Here is a 21400-nt window from a genome sequence, read left to right as displayed (position 1 = left end):
TAGCATTCTGCCACGCTATGGAATAGTCACAGGTCATAGTTCACAAGGCTGTCCGATGATCAGGATGGGCACATAACTTATAATAGCCTCAAAAATCCAACTACTGATAAGCTACCCTCCTTTCTCCTGACATACAACAGAAATCTGTGATATTTATTTTACTCTTCTCTGTGACAGAACCAAGACTTTATTCCATTTCTCCCCATTATTAAGGAGTAAGGTATGGGTTTTACCATTTGGCCAGAAGCAATTGTCAAGACCCAGATTCATAGCAGGTTTCCTTACCTCCACTGCAATGGGCGGCTGGAACAAGGACTGCCAGGACTGCTGTGGGCTTGTGGATTCAGGAAAAAGGCAAGAGAAGAGGTAGCCAGGACACAATCAGCACTAAATGGGACTTTAGTGAGGAAGAGGGCTGGAGCAAATGTGGGTGAAAACATGTGCTGGTTTACTTCAGCTCCTCGGCAAAGGGTAGAGATACTGACAAGGTGCCACAATAGGAAAAAAACAAGGTCAGTGATAACTTTTCAACCAAAATGAAACATATTCAAAGTGACTTGGTTTAGGCAAAAGCTCAAGAAAAGTAAGTGGTCAAAAATCATTCTTCAATATCATACTTCAGTACCAATGTTGGTATAGGATGACAACAGAAGAAAACTTAAAATAAAATTAAAATACAACATTTAAGATTTGGCTATTCAATGTATTTATTCTTTATTTATTTTTATTTTTTGAGACGGAGTTTCACTCTTGTTGCCCAGGGTGGAATGCAATAGCACAATCTTGGCTCACTGAAATCTCCGCCTCTCTGGTTCAAGCAATTCTCCTGCCTCAGCCTCCCAAGTTGCTGGGATTACAGGTATGTGCCACTACATCCACCTAATTTTGTTTTTGAGACACAGTCTCACACTGTTACCCAGGCCGTAGTACCATGGTGTGATCTCAGCTCACTGCAATCTCCACTTCCTGGGTTCAAGCAATTCTTCAGCCTCAGCCTGCCAAGTAGCTGGGAATACAGGTGTGTGCCACCAGGCCCAGCTAATTTTTTTTTTTTTTTGATAGAGACAGGGTTTGACCATGTTGGCCAGGATGGTCTTGATCTCCTGACCTCATGATCCACCCGCCTTGGCCTCCCAAAGTGCTGGGACTACAGGCATGGGCCACCGCATCCAGCCTAATTTTGTATTTTTAGTAGCAATGGTGTTACATCATATTGGTCAGTCTGGTCTCGAACTCCTGACCTCAGGTGATCCACCTGCCTCAGCCTCCCAAAGTGCTGGGATTACAGGCGTGAGCCATCGTGCCCGGCCCAAAGTATTTAAAATTGGTTTCTGGGCAAACCAAACACTGCAAATTTACTACAACTCATCAATTAGCAGCAAACAGGTAATATTTAATGTTCAATGACTAAAAACTTCCTAAAGAAATGCATATGTCCCCAAGAGTAAAACATTCTCAATAGTTTATAAACTATTGATTATATCTACAACAATACCAATTTATTTAGCTAACTTTTCTCTAAGTAATGTATCAGATAATGTCAGTTAACTCTGTATTTGCTTCTACTTAAATTTTAGATTCCCAGGTTATTTTTTCCCATAAAAACAATCTAGCCATTTTGATATGTTAAGTCCTATTGAAGATTATTAAATAAATAAGATCATTAGATTTAAAACAGATAGGCGATAAATACAGATTTCTAATTTGTTGCCATTAGTAGAAACAACACATGATAAAAATAATGGACAGTTTCATAATATTTAATTTGCTCCCTTTTGGCATGGCCTTCTATACACACACTATATTTAATTTCCAAGGTAAAAAATTACTTAAGTATCAGGTAAGTACCTGACTTACTTCAAAATGGTAACATTGTTAGTTGCCTGTATTGTTACTTCTGACTATTTATAATATGGATACATTCCATTTGTGCTTATTTAAATATATTCAAAGAAAATCTTCAATTTCCTAGTCATTATCACTCTAGTGGTCTTCAGTTTATTTCTCAGGTGGGTACCCAAAACGGGGTATAACAGGATAGAGAACAGGAGGGCAGACGGCTATTTAAAATTACAGGTAGGCCGACATCTCCACAAACTCAATGTTTTAAAGTTAAAAGAAGTAAAAATATTAATTTTAATTTCTCATTTTCAAAAAGAATTTTCACTCTTCCAAAGAATTACTTCAAAGTTAAACTCCCTCTCATATATGTGAGAGCTAATTAGAACATTAGACAGTACTTATTTGTTAACCTGAATAATATGTTTATAACAAAAGTTTTAAAGTCTTAAGTCTTATCACATAAAATGAGGTTTAGCCATTTCGTTGAACATACAATTGAAATTATAAGAATCTACGAAAACCAAATTTCATTTTCTTTTTGCCCCTAATTATTACCCTGCAAACTGGTTATACAATGGGTCGAGAGTCTAATAAGGATTGTTTGAAAAAGGAAAAGATGATATACAAACAACTTATTAGATCCTCTGGGGTTTTTCTAACTTAGTCAATAAAACAGATACAATGATTACCAACAGCAGTGTATCAACATTTGAAGAGCACGATTTGCCAGGTGTGGCAATCTCAGCACTTTGGGAGGCTGAGGCAGGAGGATCACTTGAGCTCAGGAGTTCAAGACCAGCCTAAGCAACATAGAGAGACTCTGTTTCTATAAACAATTAAAAAATTAGCCAGGTTTGGTGGTGCATGCCTATGGTCCCAGCTGCTGAGGTGGAAGGATCCCTTGGGCCTAGGAGATCAAGGTGTAGTAAGCTGTGATAGGGCCACTGCACTCCAGCCTGGGTAATAAAGACACTCTCAAAAAGAAAAACAAAAACAAAACCGTGATTTTTGACCATTTATATTTTCTTAAATTACAAATTCCATTAAAAATTTTTTTAATTTGTTAACAAGAGACCTTTACTTTAAATAACACATTAGTTGATGAAGTTTCTTTTTAAATGGTCTTTTACTTTTGTGTCAGTATGGAAATAAAACGTTTTTTTAAAAGTGTGTCAATACTCCAACTATATACTTCAAACACATCCTGTTCCTCAAGGTCTAGTAGAATCATTAATTCAATCAATAAGCATCCACAGACACTAAAGGGCAACATCACAAAAGAAGCCCACTGAAGAAGCCTGTCTGTCTCAGAGCAAGCAGTTTACTTGGGGAGAAAATCTGAAGTACACTCCCTTCGCCCTGTGAGTCAAACAAAGTCAGTTTAAGACAGACAACTGAGCTGAAATGGATTCTAGGTCTCTTCTTTCACTGGTTCTCTAATTCACTATCAATTCACTTGGCACTTCTTCATTAATTAAGCCTGAGCTGCTCTTGGAAAAGTCACCCTGAAGTGGAAGCCTTCTTCTACTCCCAGCTTTGAAATTCTCACCTAAAAAGTTTATTTGTATATTGGCCAATATAGAAATAAAGTTCAGGTCACACCCTAAAGGGCCCATGCTTGAATCTGCAAGGGTAGATCTGAGGTCTTGAGCTCACAGGCCATGGGCAGAAATACAATACCCTCTCCAGTCAAAGGAGGAGATACTTTTCATTTCCATTTGCTTCTCACATTCTTGGGGCTTGTATTTGCAGCTTTGACACTAACTTTAAATAAACATTTGCTTTCAAGGCAAGAAAATAATTGTTTTCATTTTTTTACCCAGTTCTCAAAATATTCATTTTAGGAACCCCTAAAATGACATTTAACTCAGTTTCCGGAATTGAAAACCTTCCCTGCCAAGGACCACTGTTTTGACCTTGAATTAATAAAGCCAGTTCAGCCCTCTTCCTGACAGGCATCTCCAAAACAGTCTTCATTTAAATAAATGAAGCCGTGTTAGTTGGCATTAGTGTTTTTCCTGACATCTGACAGTTTCCAGTAGAGACCCCAGCCTCCTTACTGAATCCGCAGACATGGTGCTCCCAGTCTCTCTCGCCTCCGTTTCATCATTCTCCTGGCTACTCAAGTTTTGCCCTCATACTGGCGTCTTGGTAGGAAGTTCTCTCACACAAGGGGTATGCAGTTCTGTCAGCCAAAGGAAATTATAAAAGCTTCCCAAACTTACGGCAAAAATTAAAGTACTTTTCTCTAAAAACATGATCTTCAGACTACCCCTCCCCTCCCCCCAACAAAAGACCTAAGAGCCCAGGAGGCAGCAGTGGGGCAGTGACAAGTTCCAGATCCCAAATGAATCAGCTGTCCTCTGATCTGCCTGACATCATTCACACTCAGCCAGCAACAAATCAGAGCTATAGAAAGCATCTTGTTCCTGCCAGTGACAAGCATCAAACTCCCTCCCCCACAAATCAGTTGCAACCTCCAACCCTGAGGCCTGGCGGCAGTAAAGACTGGCAGAAATTATACATAGCAACTTGAAAACTCACACTGTGTCAGAAATACTATTAACCCAGAAGGCAAGGGCAAAGCTAAACAGCTGTTGCAGTGGGCAAGGGACTGGAAGAAAGATTAATGATTCCAAACTGGTAAAATAATGAGCTAAGACTGTGGGCATTTCTGCAACATTATTCATTCCAAACCCAAGCCTGAGGGCTTTAATGTTAGGGCTCAAAGCACAGTCATTATTCAAATGCTGAATTTGACCAATTTAAGTAAACTGTACTTCTTCAGACAAAGTTCAGCACCATTTTTTATTCAATTTCTATTACTCTCTAGTCATTTGAATATATTTTTGGTAAGAAAAGCCAAAAGGAAAATTAAGAAAATAAGCCCAGAAACTAGTTTAATTTCATCCATTAATGTTTAATTAAGGTAAGCTGCAGAAGACCTCTATTGAAGGGTAAGCTAAGCACACTTCTGTATGATTTGGTTTCCCCACCTGTAAAATAAAGATCATTAAGGTACCAATATATAGGTTGTGGTGAGGATTAATATATGTAAAACAGCAAAGTGCCTAGCACAGAGAAAGCACCATGGAAGTGTTAGCTACTACTATAGGTCTTGCAATCTCCCAGTCTAAAGGAAGAGATAAATCTCAACAAATAGAAAGCCATCTGAGAAAAAGAACTTAGACTCAAGAAAGCCAAGTGATTAAGAAAACTGTGGAGCTAAACACCGGCAGCTAAGAGAGCCAAAGAGAAGCAAGTCTCGTCCCCTGCTTCAGAGGCCCTGAAAACTCTGATAAGCTTTTCTCATTCACCTAGATGACAAAGTATGTCAAGCTATTTTTTTTTTGGTAATGTTCAAAGGACTAATTCATGGGCAAACTGGTGCTTTTTAAAATGCAGGTCACACCTCTTTAGTAAGAAATGATATCAATTTAAGAAGTCAGGTAACAGCTCCTTAGTAAGACATGATATCAATTTAGGAAGTCAGGATCAACATTTTCTAAAAAGGGAAACTGCCTGCACACAAAAAGTACATATGCAAATGAAATAGAATAAAAAAGAAAATATCAGAGTCGTTCCCACACAGTAAAGGCAAGCACTGTTTTCTGAAATGTGTGTTTTAAGACATCCATTACTGAAATACATACAAATGAGGAAAGAGATTAAGGCATCTAGGATCACCTCCCTCTTGACTTCCACACTGCATTTCATTAGAAGAAAAGGCTGGCTGACTGCTCCTAAATCACCTTCCTGTAAAATAGCAGGCCCTCTGTTTTTACTTAAACAAGATCAAACCCCCACCCCACTCTTCCAAGACCAGAAGCCTTTCACATGTAATTCCTAAAACTGTAAACCCAAGACCCTTTCATATGTGATTTCTAAAGCTGTAAACCCAAGACCCTTTCACTTGTCATTTCTAAGTCTCTAAACCTAAGATCCTTTCACGTGTAATACCTAGAGTATAAGCCTATATAAAGGCAGAGCTTCTCTTTGTTACAGGAGCTTGGCCATTTGGACAAAACATAAAGCCTGCTCCTCCTTTCTTTTCTACTTCAGTGTCCCAGAGGTCTATTTCTCAAGGCAGGCCACTCCTGCTTCACAAATACACAAATGCACACATAAGTAATGGGTCATAATGCAAACCCTATTTGTTACTGAGGTCAAAGTCTAAAAAGCTTGAAAGCCACAGTTCTAATTACCCAAGCAAACTCACCCCACCTCGTAGCTACAGGCCCTCACTTTTCCTCTCCATGTATTAGTCCAATTACTCAGCCCTCTCAGCTCCCTCCCCAGTTCAGTAGCAGGCCCTAAAGATAACTAGAACTCCTTCTCAGAAATCTTGCAGCTCTCAAACAAGTACTGGATCCCACATTGGAAAGCCTTGTGATAGCAGATAGTATCAGGATCAGTTGCCAAAAGCCCCAGCCTTGGTCTATCCTCCCATCCCCTGCTAAGGCTTACAGTTACGGCTGAACCCTAAATTTCTAAATAATATTCTCCAATTATCTAATACCCAAGACCAGGCTACTGAATAAATAATAATGATGATAATGATGATGACACAACAGCAACCAACACTTATTTATCAAGTGCTTAACTATTAATTAGGTTCCATTCTAAGCATTTTACACATAAATACTCATGTAGGATTCATCATGAAGAGGGAGGCCCAGGCATCTCAGATCAACTTCCCCTTTTTCCTAAGACTGTAAACTTCCCCTTTTCATTCCTAAGACTGTAAACCAAAACCCTTTTCATATGTAATTCCTGAGACTGTAAACCAAGACCCTTTTCATATGTTAAGCTATAAACCTAAGATTCTTCCATGTGTAACATCTAAAGTATAAGCCTATATAAAGAAGGAACCTTCCCTTATTAGGCAAGTTTGGCTGTTAGGCAAATATGCCACCTTGCTCCCGGCTGAATAAACTCCTTCCTCCTGTATTCCAATAAACTCCTTCCTCCTGTATTCAGTGTCCGAGAGGTCTCTTAGGTGGTTGCCTAGCCCTGTGGAGCATCCCTGCAGGGGGACTCCTGCTCGCTGGGGTGACGCATCCTGAGAGCGCTCCTGGGCAGGTATTTGCCTGGTGGAAAAGCCTCACCAGAGCCAAGCAGGGAGGCCCTGCAGTGTGGATCCACCCAGTGGCTGAACACCGAGGAGGAATGAGCATTTGGGGAAGTCTGGACCACTGAATTTGGTAAGATTGAACCCAAGAAAGTAGCCCACCCCGTTTTGGGTGGAAGCATGCCCTGATCACCCATAGGTGTCAGATCGGCACTTTGGAAAGTAGCTTTCTCTGTAACCTTGGAAGCTTTTGCTTATGGTTTTGAATTGGAAGGAGAGCAATTGGATGTGTGTCTGTGTATGTGGATGTGTGTCTGTATCATCAAGCAATTTGGTAAGATTGAACCCAGGAAAGTAGCCCACCCCATTTTGGGTGGAAGTGTGGCCTGATCCACGGGTGCCCGATCGGCACGTTGGAAGGTAGCTCTCTGTAACCTTAGAAGCTTTTGCTATGGTTTTGAATTGGAAGGAGAGCAATCGGATGTGTGTCTGTGTGTGTAGATGTGTCCAGCCAGACTCATCAGTCGTAAAAGGTATCAGGTATTAGGAAGGGCCTCATGCGACGAGCAATTTGTAAGAATTAGAGACAGCCACATAAGATTGAGTGAAGAAGCCTCTGGGTGTTGCAAAAGGATTGAAGTGAATGTAAATTGGAGAGTGCTCTGTGCTGCGTCTTGCTAGGCTGGAATTGCTGTGAGTGAACTAATACTCACCTAACTGTGGGAATTGTTTCTTTGAAGTGTTAATATGGCTCACCCCCACAGCAAGTCCACCCCTTTAGAAACCATGCTGAAAAATTTCAAGAAGGGATTTAGTGGGAACTATAAAGTAACTATGACACCAGAGAAATTAAGGGTTTTATGTAGGGAAGATTGGCCAGCATTTAAGGTAGGTTAGCCCCCAGAAGGGATCCTAGACAGGCCCCCCTTGTCTCCAAAGTAAGGCATGAGGTTATATACGGCGAGCTAGAACACCTTGATCAGTTTCCATACATAGACTCATGGTTGCAGTTAGTGTTAAACCCTCCGAAGTGGCTAAGAGAGCAGGCAGGGATAGACTGATAGAAACCACCATCCCCCTCGCTGCCAAGAAATGCGGACTCCCAAGTCCAGGCAAATTCAGTGGCAGAAACAGGGAGGATTTGCATGCATGAATACTTTAGTTATTGGAAGTAGCTAACCAGGCGTTTGTAAACCAAGAGGCGGTAAGCCAGAGGAAAAATCATAAGGAAAGGGAACGTCAGGCTCAACGGAAGGCTGACTTGATAGCTACTGCTATGAGAAGAATGCCCCAAGAATGTGGAAAAAGGGGGGTTCCTGGAAAACCCCCCAGTCTGCCCGCCTGCGCCTGCAACACAATCAGTGTGCATTTTGTCAAGAAATAGGATATTGGAAAAAAAATACCCACAGTTAATGGGAGAACAAGGCGATCCTAAGCACGAGGATCCAGATAAAAAGTGACAGGGCTCTGTTCAATCTGATGGAAGGGCCACTGGACTAAAAGAGAGGGGGGCTGGACTCATATGCCCCCAAAGAGCCCACAGTCCGGTTGACAGCCCTGTAACCACCCCCATGGAAAACAACAGAACCAATATTGTTAGAGCTATTAAGGTGTTAAGAGAACAGACTTTCTTGTACTTAATGGACTGCCCCTGCCCCCTTCTCCAGCAAAACCTATTGTGCAAATCGAGGGCCACTGTTCCATTCAACAAAAGAGACTCCCTGCAGCTAAAACTGCCTCAGTCGGGGGTCATCTAGGCTCTCAATGTCCCTTGGGAAGGAGGGTGGAGCCTTCCTAGCCAGAAGCAGAAGAATGATATTATCACCCAGACCCATGCAGGGCTTGCATGGCTTTGCACCCAACTCATACACACACTTGGGATTATTGCCAGCAGAGGATAGTTGGTTCACTTAATTGGACTTAAAGAATACCTCCTTAGCATTGGACTGGCCTCGGAGGGTCAAAAACGGTTTGCATTTCGATGGTAGAAACCCAGAAGCAGGTGTAACCACCCAATACACCTGGACCCAGCTTCCCAGGGGCTCAAAAACTCTCTCATCATTCTTGGGGAGGCATCAGCCCATGACCACCTCCCAGAAGCTTCTTGCTTGCATGCTGCCCCGTATGCTGATAACCTTCTATTGGAACACCCCACGGTAGTCGGGTGCGCAAACAAAGCCTTACTTCGGCACCTGGAGGACTGCAGCTATAAAGAGTCTAAAAGGAAAGCCCAGATGCAATATCTGAGGCTCACCATCTGGATGGGGGAACGCAGCCCAGAAGCAGGGAGGAAGCAAGCCGCTTGCAAAGTGACAGAACCTGAGACTAAAAGTCAGGCAAGAGAGCTCCTGGGAGTGGTGGGTTTTGTAAATTGTGGATTTCCAAACTTCGCAGTACTAGCCAAACCCCTCTATGATGTGACAAAGTGGGGAGACAAGGAGCCCTTTGAATGGGGATCCCAGCAGCGTCAGGCCTATTAGGAACTGAAAACAAAACTAATGTCAGCTCCAGCTTTGGGGCTGCCTGATTTAACAAAGCCCTTCACATTATATGTGGCAGAAGGAGAAAAAGTGGCAGTTGGGGTCTTGGTCCAAACAGTAGGACCTTGGCCCAGGCCTGTAGCTTACTTCTCCAAGCAGCTGGATGGAGTTTCCAAAGGACGGCCCCCATGCTTAAGGGCCCTGGCAGCAACTGCTCTGCTGGCACAAGAAGCAGATAAGCTGACTCTGGGACAGAACCTAAATATCAAGGCACCTCACGCAGTAGTGACTCAAATGAATACCAGAAGGCACCACTGGTTATCAAATGTTAGGCTTACCAAATACCAGGGCCTGCTATGTGAAAATCCCCGTATCACCATTGAAGTCTGCAACACCTTAAACCCTGCCACTTTGCTCCCAATGTCAGAGGGTCCCATTGAACACAACTGTGTTGAAGTCCTGGACACAGTCTATTCCAGCAGGCCTGATCTTCAGGATCAGCCATGGACAGTAGTATCCTGGGAGTTGTATGTGGATGGGAGCAGCTATGTCAATCCACGAGGGGAAAGATGTGCAGGCTACGCCGTGGTAACTCTGGCCAAATCCCTTCCTCAGGGCACCTCAGCTTAAAAGGCTGAACTCATTGCTTTAACTCAAGCCTCAGAGCTGAGTAAAAATAAGGTTGTAAACATTTATACTGACTCTCAATATGCCTTCCCGACAATGAGCACTGTACAAAGAGAGAGGCCTGTTAATTTCAGGGGAAAAGAAATAAAGTATCAGCATGAAATTTTGCAGCCACTAGAAGCAGTCTGAAAGCCTCGGAGAATGGCAGTCATGCATTGCCAAGGACATCAGTGGGCCCACACCTCTGTGGCCCTGGGAATTCCCGAGTGGATTCAGCGGGTCGTAAGCCCCCTACGGAATAGCAGTTACAGCCCTGCTGATTCCCCAGATCCCTGATCTAATACCTACTTACTCTAAGGAGGAAAGAGACTTTCTCCAGACAGAGGGAGCAACTGATTAAAGAAGGATGGATCCAACGGCCAGATGGAAGAATAACAGCACCACAGCTGCTGAGGGCAGCAGTTGTACAAGCCGTATATGAGACTACTCATTTAGGTCAAGAGTCACTTGAAAAGATGTTGGACTGGTACTTTTACATCTCACACTTAGCAGCCTTGACCAAAACTGTGGCACAGCGATGCATTACATGTTGGCAACACAACACAAGGCAGGGCCCAACTATTCCCCCTGGAATTCAAGCTTATGGAGCAGCTCCGTTTGAAGATCTCCAGGTAGACTTTATTGAAATGTCCAAGAGTGGGGGACATAAGTATTTGTTGGTCCTGGTGTGCACATACTCTGGATGGGACTGAAAGAGCCCATGAAGTAACCTGTGTGCTGCTTCAAGATCTTATCCCTAGGTTTGGACTGCCACTGTGGACCAGCATTTGTGGCAGATTTATTCCGGAAAACAGCAATGGCCTTGGGTATCACCTGGAAAGTGCACGCTGCCTACCAACCTCAGAGTTCCGGAAAAGTGGAAAAAATGAACTGGACCATCAAAAACAGCTTAGGGAAAGTATGTCAGGAAACAAGATTAGAGTGGGTGCAGGTACTTCCCTTGGGGTTATTCAAAATTAGAGGCACCCCCTTTAGGAAAAACAGGATATTCCCCTATTAAGTCTTATACCATAGGCCCCCTCCCCTACTTTGGGCACTCCTAGGAACTCCTCAGGAGTGAGGAGAGATTGAGTTAGGATGCTAGTTACCACCTCTAAGGAGAATCCTTACAATACTTCAACCTAAGTAAATAACAAATGTCCTGTAAGCCTTTTTCTCCAGTTCACCCCTTCTCACTAGGTAATCGAGAGTGGATAAAGGACGGGAGTACAGACCCTCTAAAGCCACAATGGAAAGGACCTCAGACCTGATCCTGACCAATCCCACAGCAGTGAAGGTAGAGGGAGTCCCAGCCTGAATCCACTACAGCTGCATAAAAACCAGCAACAGCTGAGACTTAGACCAAGGCAAGGACTGCAGAATCACCTTAAAAAGGACAACAAGCCTTGCTCTAGCCACATCCCGGAGGCTGGCTGGTCCGCACACGGCCAAAGCATGACGAGATTCATCGTGGGACTTGTTCTTCTTCATATTTGGACTTGCACAGTAGGAACATTAACTAATTTTGAAGAATGCCCTCAGTATGTACACCAGGTAGGACGTAAAAGTTACTTCCATTCTTTTGTCCTGCAGTTCTTATAAATGTACAGGGACACAGAAGGGAACCTGTTTATATAATGGTACTCAATATAAGGTGTGTAATCCGTAAGATGGACAGGTAGCTGTGTCATAGGCATCATTAAGCCCTCTTTCTTCCTATTATCTGTTAAGACAGGTGAGCTATTAGGGTATCCAGTCTACTCCGCTAGGGAGAAGAGAGACCTAAAACTAGGGGATTGGACAGATGATGAGTGGCCACCGGAGAGAATTATTGAGTACTCTGGGCCGGCCACATGGGCAGAGGATGACTCATGGGGATACCGGACCCCTATTTACATGCTTAACCGGATCATCTGGTTGCAAGCTATTTTGGAAATACTCACTAATGAAATGGGTAAAGCTCTGTCCCTCTTGGTCCGACAAGAAACTCAAATGAGAAATGCAATTTATCAGAACCAGCTGGCCCTAGATTATTTGCTAGCAACCGAAGGGGGAGGCTGTGGAAAATTCAATCTAACCAACTGCCGTCTGCACATACATGACCAGGGGCAAGCAGTAGAGGATATTGTGCAAGACATGACCAAACTGGCACACATGCCTATACTGGTGTGGCACGGATTTAACCCTGAGTCCGTATTTGGAGGTTGATTCTCATCCTTGGGAGGATTCAAAACCCTCATCATAAGTGTTATAATAATAATAGGCGTTTGTTTACTGCTCTCTTGTCTACTCCTCCTGTTCCGTCAGATGATTAGGGGATTCATTAGTACTGTAGTTAGCCAAAAAATGACATCATAAGTATATTATATGAAACATTATCAGTCGGTTTCTTCAGAAAATCTGGAAAGTGAGAATTAAAGTGAGATCTCTCACTAATATTATAAAGTGGTGAGGGTCTCAAACGGAGGGATGAAGAGGGAGACCCAGGCATCTCAGATCAACTTCTTTTTCCTAAGACTGTAAATTCCCCTTTTCATTCCTAAGACTGTAAACCGAAGCCCTTTTCATATGTAATTCCTGAGATTGTAATCCAAGATCCTTTTCATATGTAATTCCTAAAACTGTAAACCGAAACCCTTTTCATATGTAATTCCTGAGATTGTAATCCAAGATCCTTTTCATATGTAATTCCTAAGGCTGTAAACTGAGACCCTTTCATATGTTAAGCTATAAACCTAAGATTCTTCATGTGTAACATCTAAAGTATAAGCCTATATAAAGAAAGAACCTTCCTTTATTAGGCGAGCTTGGCTGTTAGGCAAATATGCCACCTTGCTCCAGGCTGAATAAACTCCTTCCTCCTGTATTCGGTTTCCCGCAGCCGCTCCTGCTACAATCATAGTCATATGATATATGTACTATTACTCCCATTATTGTTAAGATCATACCAGTGGTAAGTAGAAAGTAGCATTTCCTCAATATGTTGGGGCCTGGTTACATATATATGAATTATACTAGCCAGAAGGGTTCCTGTCTTCAGCCAAGTTGGTAAACTGAAGCAGTCTCACTCTTGCTTCCAATGTTATAAATCACTGTGCTCTATCTTTCAGGAGAAAATTCTGACAACAGCAGCAAATGAATTTCTCTCTAGTCTGTTCTGCATATATTGCAGAGCAATACTATTACAGAGCAGTATTCCTTGGGTGGAGGAGAGAAAGCATGGAGCTCCTTAAATAATGCTAAAGTGAGAAAATAATTGTTTGATTTTTAGAGAATGAAAGCCATATTTTACATCCTTTATCTGACCAAAGAAGATATTACTTTTACCTTCAGGTAACACATTCCCAAACAGAGTACTCTTGTTAGCAGCATTAGAATCCATTGGTGCCAATATTCCTGTAGCTTTGCCAGGACAAGGAAGTCCTAACATTTCCCTGGGACTGGTGACAGGGCTCAATAATTTGCAGTATGGCAAAAGAAACATCTGCCTTCTCTTATTCATTCATACATCTATTTATTGACTATAGAGCCAGGGAAGAAAGTCCTCTGCTATGAGCTTCTCACTTTAGAGATCCTGCAAAATAACACAAACACAAAAAACAGATTCATTAAAGAAATGGGGTTTCCTCTATCACAAGATTCCACACTGGCAAAGTGGAACCCTAAAAATTCATTCTTGTAACTTGTACTGTTCAGACCATAGGAAAACCTCTGTCCACATATTTCTTCCTAAGTCCTTAAAAAAAGAGGCAACTGGCTGGGTGCGGTGGCTCATGCCTATAATCCAAGCACTTTGGGAGCCCGAGGCAGATGGATCATGAGGTCAAGAAATTGAGACCACCCTGGCCAACATGGTGAAACCCTGTCTCTACTAAAAATATAAAAATTAGCTGGGTAAGGTGGCACACACCTGTAATCTCAGCTACTTGGGAGGCTGAAGCAGGAGAATCACTTGAACCTGGAAGGTGGAGATTGCAGTGAGCCGAGATTGCACCACTGTACTCCAGCCTGGCGACTGAGCAAGACTCCAAGAGGCAACTATGTCAGAATGCCATTTATGGGTTGTGAAACTACAAACTTTAGAAAGCTCTGCCTCAGAATATGGAATATTTGAGCAGCACAGGGTGTTAGAAATAAAAGACAAGACAAATTAACTGTTACATCCTTCCTGTCAAATAACAGCAATGTCTAGATAACATGCCTAAGAAAGAGTCAAGCATCCATTCATTTGATTTATTCCTGTTCTAATTCAAGGTTCTAAAGGTACTCATAATTTAGTGCACTATTCCTAACAGTAGCACACAGCAGTTGAGCCCCAACTGAGACCCTGTCTCTAAACAAACAAATAAGCAAGTAAGTAAGCAAAAAAATGGGGGAAATGCGCTTTCATGATGTATTAGTTTTCTATTACATAACAAATTAGCAAAAACTGAGCAACTGAAAACAATACACATTTATTATCTCACAGTTTCTGATTCAGGAATTCAAGCACAGCTTAGCTAGGTCCTTGCTTAGGGTCTCATAAAGCTGCAAGCAAGGTGTCACCTGGGCTATTTTCTCACATGAAGACTCAATTCAGGAAGAATCCAATTCTAAACTCATTCTCATCTGCACACACAACATTCTCTAAAATTTGATTACATGCTCGGTTATAAAGCTAGTCTCAATAAATTTTTTAAAAATCAAAATCATATCAACCATCTTCTCAGACCTCATGGAATAAAATTACAAATCAATACCAAGAGAAACTCTCAAAACCACACAAGTACATGGAAACTAAGCAATTTGCTCCTTAATGACTTTAAAGAATGAGATTAAGGCAGAAATCAAAAAAAAATTTTTAATAAAAAATACAGACACAACATACCAAAATCTCCAGAATACAACAAAAGCACCATTAAGACTAAAGTTTAGGCCAGGTACAGTGGCTCATGCCTGTAATCCCAGCACTTTGGGGAGCCAAGGTGGGAGGATGGCCTGAGCTCAGGAGTTTGAGACCAGCCTGGGCAACATGGTGAAACCCTGCCTCTACCAAAAATATGAAGATCAGCCAGGCGTAGTGGTGCATTTCTGTAATCCCAGTTACTCAAGAGGCTGAGGATCACTTGATCCTTCTGGTCCTGGGCTTTTTTTTGGTTCACAGATTTTTTAATTACTGATTCAGCTTTATAGCTCATTATTGGTCTCTTCAGGATTTCCATTTCCTCCTGGTTCATTCTTAGGAGTTTGTGTGTTTCAAGGAATTCATTCATTTCTTCTAGGTTTCTCTGGTTTATGCTCATAGAGACGTTACAGTAGTCTCTGAGGATCTTTTGTATTTCTGTGACATCAGTTGTAATGTCACTTTTGTCATTTCTGATTGTGCTTATTTAAATCTTCTTTTTTCTTGGTTAATCTATCCAGCAGTTTAACAAGTTTGTTCATCCTTTGAAACAACCCACTTTTGTTTTGTTGCTCCTTTATGTCATATTTTTGGCCTCAATATCATTTAGTTCTGCCCTGATCTTTCTTACTTCTTTTCTTCTGCTAAATTTGGGTTTGGCTTGTTTTTGGTTCTCTACTTTCTATAGCTATGATGTTAAGTTGTTAATTTGAGATCTTTCTTTTTGATGTTAAGCATTTAGTGCTATATATTTTTGTCTTTTCTTTTTCTTTTTCTTTTTGGAGACAGAGTCTTGCTCTGTTGGCCAGGCTGAAGTGCAGTGGTGCAACCTCAGCCTCACAGAGGATTCACAGCTAAGTTCTACCAGATGTACAAAGAAGAACTGGTATCAATCTGAAACCATTAAACAAAAAATCGAGTATGAGGGATTCTTCCCTAACTCATTCCACTAAACCAGTATCATCCTGATACCAAAATCTGACAAGTACAGAACAACAACATCAACAAAAAAACAACAGACCAATAACCCTGATAAACATGAATGTAAAAATCCTCAACAAAATACTAACAAACTCAATCTAGCAACACATCAAGAAGATAACTGAATCATGATATAGTGGTTTTATGCCTGGGATACAAGGATGGCTCAGCATGCACAAATCAATAAATGTGATTTACCACATAAACACAATAAAAACCAAAAACCATATGATTATGTCAACAGGCATAGAAAAAGCATTTGATAAAATTCAATAACACTTCATGATTAAAAACCTTCAACAAATTAGGCACTGAAGGAGGACACCTCAAAATAATAACAACCAAGAGAGATCCAAGATGGCTGATCACTAGCAGCTCGGGATTGTAGCTCCCAGTGAAAGCGCAGAGAACGAGAGGACGCCATATGTTCAGACAAATTTTTGTTGCTCACAGACCAGGAGATTCCCAGCAGAGGAGCCCCACGGGTCGCCAGCATGACTCTGCCAGCGCAGCAGTTCCTGGTGCAGAGTAAATGGGACTGGGTCCCCTTTTGGCTGACGTTTGAAGCTCCAGGAAGGCACAGTCACCTATTCAGCTGATTGAAAGACAGACTCAAGAAGGAAGCCAGACCAGAGATTCCCGAGCAGAAAAGCACCATCAATCTTAACAACGCTGTTTTAGCTGGCGCGGTGGGTTGCTCAGATTCCGGCACTGGGAATCAACAAAATGGACGTCCATGCAGAAACCTAATTAGAAAGTCAGTAATTACAAAGACGACAGATGGATAAATTTATAATGAAGGAAAGAAACCAGCATAAAAAGGCTGAGAATACCCAAAATCAGAATGCCTCTCCCTCTACAGCAGATCACAGTTCCTCATCAGCAATGGAACAAGGCCTGATGGAGAACGAGTGTGTTCCATTAACAGAAGTAGGCTTCAGAAGGTGGATGATAAGAAACTTCTGGGAGTTAAAAGAACTTGTTCTAACCCAATGCAAAGAAACTAAGAACTTTGAAAAAAGGTTTGATGAAATGCTAACAAGAATAGACAATTTAGAGAGGAATATAAGAGAATTAACGGAGTTGAAAACACAACACGAGAACTTCACGAAGTATGCATAAGTTTTAACAGCCAAATTGATCAAGCAGAATAAAGGCTATCAGAGGTCGAAGACCAACTTAATGAAATAAAACGAGAAGACAAGATTAGAGAAAAAAGATAAAAAGGAATGAGCAAAGTCTCCAAGAAATATGGGACTATGTGAAACGACCTAATCTATGTTTGATAGGTGTACCTGAATGCGACGAAGAGAATGAATCCAAGCTGGAAAATATTCTTCAGGATACTATTCAGGAAAACTTTCCCAACCTAGCAAGGCAGGACAATATTCAACTCCAGGTAATACAGAGAACACCACAAAGACATTCCTCAGGAAGAGCAACCCCAAGGCACATAATCGTTAGATTCACCAGGGTTGAAATGAAGAAGAAAATACTAAGCGCAGCCAGAGAGAAAGGTCAGGTTACCCACAAAGGGAAACCTATCAGACTCATAACAGATCTCTCAGCAGAAACCCTACAAGCCAGAAGAGAGTGGGGGCCAATATTCAACATCCTTAAAGAAAAGAACTTTCAACCCAGAATTTCACATCCAGCCAAATTAAGCTTCACAAGTGAAGGAAAAATAAAATCTTTTGTGAACAAGCAAGTACTCAGAGATTTCAGCAGCACCAGGCCTGCTTTACAAGAGCTTCTGAAAGAAGCATTACACGTAGAAAGGAACAACCAGTATTAGCCCTTGCAAAAATATACCAAAAAGTAAAGAGCATCAACATAATGAAGAATTTCCATCAACTAATGGGCAAAACAGCCAGCTAACATCAAACGGCAGTAATAAACTCACATATATTATTATTAATCCTAAATTTAAATCTACTAAATCCCCCAATCAAAAGACAGCCAAAACCCATCAGTATGCTGCATCCAGACCCATCTCACATGCAAGGATACACAAAGACTCAAAACAAAGGGATGGAGAAAGATTTACCAACCAAATGGAGAGCAAAAATAAATAAATAAATAAATAAAAAGCAGGAGTTGCAATTCTCGCCTCTGATAAAATAGATTTTAAAGCAACAAAGATCAAAAGAGGCAAAGAAGGTCATTACATAATGATAAAAGGATCAATACAACAAGAAGAGCTAACAATCCTAAACATATACACACCCAATACAGGAACACCTAGGTACATAAGACTTGTAAAGAGACTTAGACTCCCACACAATAATAGTGGCAGACTTCAACATCAATATTAGATAGATCAACGAGACAGAAAATTAACAAGGATATCCGGGACTTGAACTCAGATCTGGAACAAGTAAACTTAATAAACATTTATAGAACTCTCCACTTTAAATACACAAAATATACACTCTCATCAGTACCACATCACACCTACTCACAGGTTTAAATGAAATATTGGTTGGCTACTTGTTTGTTATTTTCTTCCCTCATTTTTTCCTGTCTCCATTATTAAGCACAATTATTGGTATAAAAGAGGTTTTCAGTACCCATTTTTATACTGCAATCTATCCTGGGCAATAAAGCAACACTCCCATTCTCTCTCCCTCTTTCTCTTCCTCTTTCTTCCTCTCCTTCATTCTTTTTTTTCTTTCTCTCTCTCTCTCTTTTTTTTTTTTTAAAAAGGCATCTCCTGAAATTATATGAGCTTCAGGACCCACAAAATCTGGCTCTATCCATGCCTATTACTCTATGTTGGGTAGTCACATGACTACGTCAGCTATTTTTAGGAAAATGTGGCTGTTTTCTGTGTTTCCAAAAATATCCTGACTTTTGTATTTCTTAGAGGTACATTCAAATTGAAAAAACAAAGGTCTGTTTACTAGTTTGAAGGTTCTTTCCAAAAAGTTCAAGTTCAATTATCTCCTGAAACACTCTGTCCTGTATCTCACATTTCCCCAGATAGGGTTCACTACATCAATGAATGAATATCCCATTCACCTGTCCCATGGGCATAAATAAATAAATAAATAAATAATAATAATAATAACAACCATATATGATAAACTCAGAGGCCAACAGCATCATACCTAATGGGTACAAGCTGAAAACATTCCCCCTAAGAAGTGGAACAAGACAAGGGTGTCCACTCTCACTATTCCTATTCCACATAGTACTGGAAGTGTTAACCAGAGCAATTAGGCAAGAGAAAAAAATTAAAAGCATCCAAATAGGAGCAGAGTTAGTCAAATTATATCTGTTTACCAACAAAATAATTTTATACCTAGAAAACCATAAACATTCCTCCAAATAATTCTTAGACCCAATAGACAATTTTAGTAAAGTTTCAGGATATAAAATTCATGCTCAAAATCAGCTGCATTTCTATACACCAACATTCAAGCTCAGAATTAAATCAAGACATCAATCCCATTTACAGCTGCCACAACCAAAATAAAATATCTAGGAATACATTTAACCAAGATGAAAAATCCCTACAAGGAGAGCTAAAGAACACTGATGAAAGAAATCACAGACAACACAAACAAAAAGAAAAATATCCCATGATCATGGATAGGAAGAATCAATATTGTGAAAATGACTATACTGCCCAATGCAATTTTTATCAAATTACCAACGTCGCTTTTCAAAGAATCAGAAAAAACTATTCCAAAATTCATATGGAACCAAAAAAGAGCCCACATAGTGAAAGCAATCATAAACAAAAATAACGAAGCTGGAAGCATCACATTACCTCACTCTAATTATACTACAAGGATACAGTCACCAAAACAGCAGGGTACTGGTACAAAAACAGACACATAGCTCAATGAAATAAAATAGAGAACCCACAAGTCAATCCATACACCTACAGCAAACTGATCTTCAACAAAGTTAATCAAAATAATCAGTGGGGAAAGAACACTCCATTCAATGAATGGTGCTGGGAAAATTGGCTAACCATATGCAGAAGAATTAAACTGGACCCCTGTCTCTCACCATATACAAAAATGAACTCATGATGGATTAAAGACTTAAATATAAGACCTGAAACTATAAAACCCTACAAGAAAACCTAGGAAAAACTCTTCTGGACATTGGCCTAGGCAAATAATTTATGACTAAGACCTCAAACAAATACAACCAAAACAAAAACAGACAAATGAGACTTAATTAAACTAAAGAGCTTCTGTACAGCAAAAGAAACAATCAATAGAGTGAAAAGACAACCCATAGAATGGGAGAAAATATCTGCCAACTATACATCCAACAAAGGACTAATATCCAGAATCTATATGAAACTTAAATCATAAGTAAAAAACAAATCTATTAAAAAGCAGGCAACAGACACAAAAGAAGACCAGCAATCAACAAACTCACGAAAAAAATATCCAACTGTACTAATCATCAGAGAAATGCAAATTAAACCATAATGAGATACCATCTTATACCAGTCAGAATGAAAAATGACAGATGTTGGATGCAGAGAAAAGGAAATGCTTATATACTGTTGGTGGGAATGTAAATTAGATCAACCCCTACAGAAAATAGTATAGGGATTTCTCACTGAACTAAAAATAGACTACAGTTTGATCTAGCAATCCCGCTACTGGGTATCTACCCAAGGGAAAAGAAATCTTTTTTTCTTTTTTTGAGACAGAGTCTCGTTCTGTTGCCTCCTGGGTTCAAGCAATTCTCCTGCCTCAGCCTTCCAAGTATCTGGGACTACAAGTGCATGCTACCACATCTGGCTAATTTTTGTATTTTTAGTAGAGACAGGGTTTCACCATCTTGACCAAGCTGGTCTTGAACTCCCGACCTCATGATCCACCTGCCTCAGCGTCCCAAAGTGCTAGGATTACAGGTGTGAGCCACTGCACCCGACCAAGAAAATAAATCTTAAAAAAAATTTTTTTTAATTGTTAAACTTTTTTTCCCTTGGGCTTTATGACATAGCATAAGGAAATTACTTTACCAAAAAAGACACCTGCACTGGTACATTTATCGCAGCACTATTTACAATAGCAAACTCATGAAATCACCGTAGCCTATCAACAGTGGATTGGATAAAGAAATTGTAGTACATATATACCATGAAATATTATGCACCATAAAAAGAATGAAACCCTGTCCTTTGCAGCAATATGGATGTAGCTGGAGGTCATTATTCTATATAATATAACTCAGAAACAGAGAATCAAATACTATGTGTTCTCACTTATAAGTGAGAGCTAAAAATGGGTACATGTGGAGATAAAGATGGAAACAATAGACACTGGAGACTCCAAAAGGGGAAAGGAGGTGTGGCAAGCATAGAAAAACTACCTATGGGGTATTATGTTCACTATTCGGCTGATGGGTTCACTAGAAGCCAAAACCCCAGCATTATACAATATACCCATGTAACAAACCTACACATGTACCTCTGACTCTTAAAAAAAAAAAAAAAAAAAAGGA

At 40.6% G+C, this 21400-nt stretch overlaps 1 protein-coding gene across 33 annotated transcripts in view; it reads right to left on the bottom strand.

Annotated features, from left to right (window-relative positions):
- Positions 1 to 21400, bottom strand: part of MAST2 (microtubule associated serine/threonine kinase 2) — a 260168-nt gene that overhangs the window by 112197 nt on the left and 126571 nt on the right. For 8 of the 33 annotated variants that reach the window (XM_078331598.1, XM_035251313.3, XM_078331605.1 and 5 more), the window contains exons 1-2: positions 3903 to 4191; positions 286 to 480 (exon numbers count right to left, since the gene is read on the bottom strand). The exons of 15 other annotated variants lie outside the window; for them this stretch is intronic. Coding sequence is in view for 15 of the 18 variants with exons in the window: in XM_035251313.3 (XP_035107204.1) it covers positions 286 to 480; positions 3903 to 3952 (245 nt within the window). In the remaining 3 variants the exon portion in view is untranslated. Of the gene's footprint in view, positions 1 to 285; positions 481 to 3902; positions 4192 to 13386; positions 13598 to 21400 lie in introns of those variants that run through there. 10 more of the 33 variants (XM_078331599.1, XM_078331602.1, XM_035251320.3 and 7 more) reach the window with 3 other exon arrangements.

Source organism: Callithrix jacchus, chromosome 7, assembly GCF_049354715.1.
Source record: "Callithrix jacchus isolate 240 chromosome 7, calJac240_pri, whole genome shotgun sequence".
NCBI lineage: Eukaryota > Metazoa > Chordata > Mammalia > Primates > Cebidae > Callithrix > Callithrix jacchus.
The sequence above is the reverse complement of the archived record's forward strand: the minus strand, read 5'-3'. Positions and strand labels throughout refer to the sequence as shown.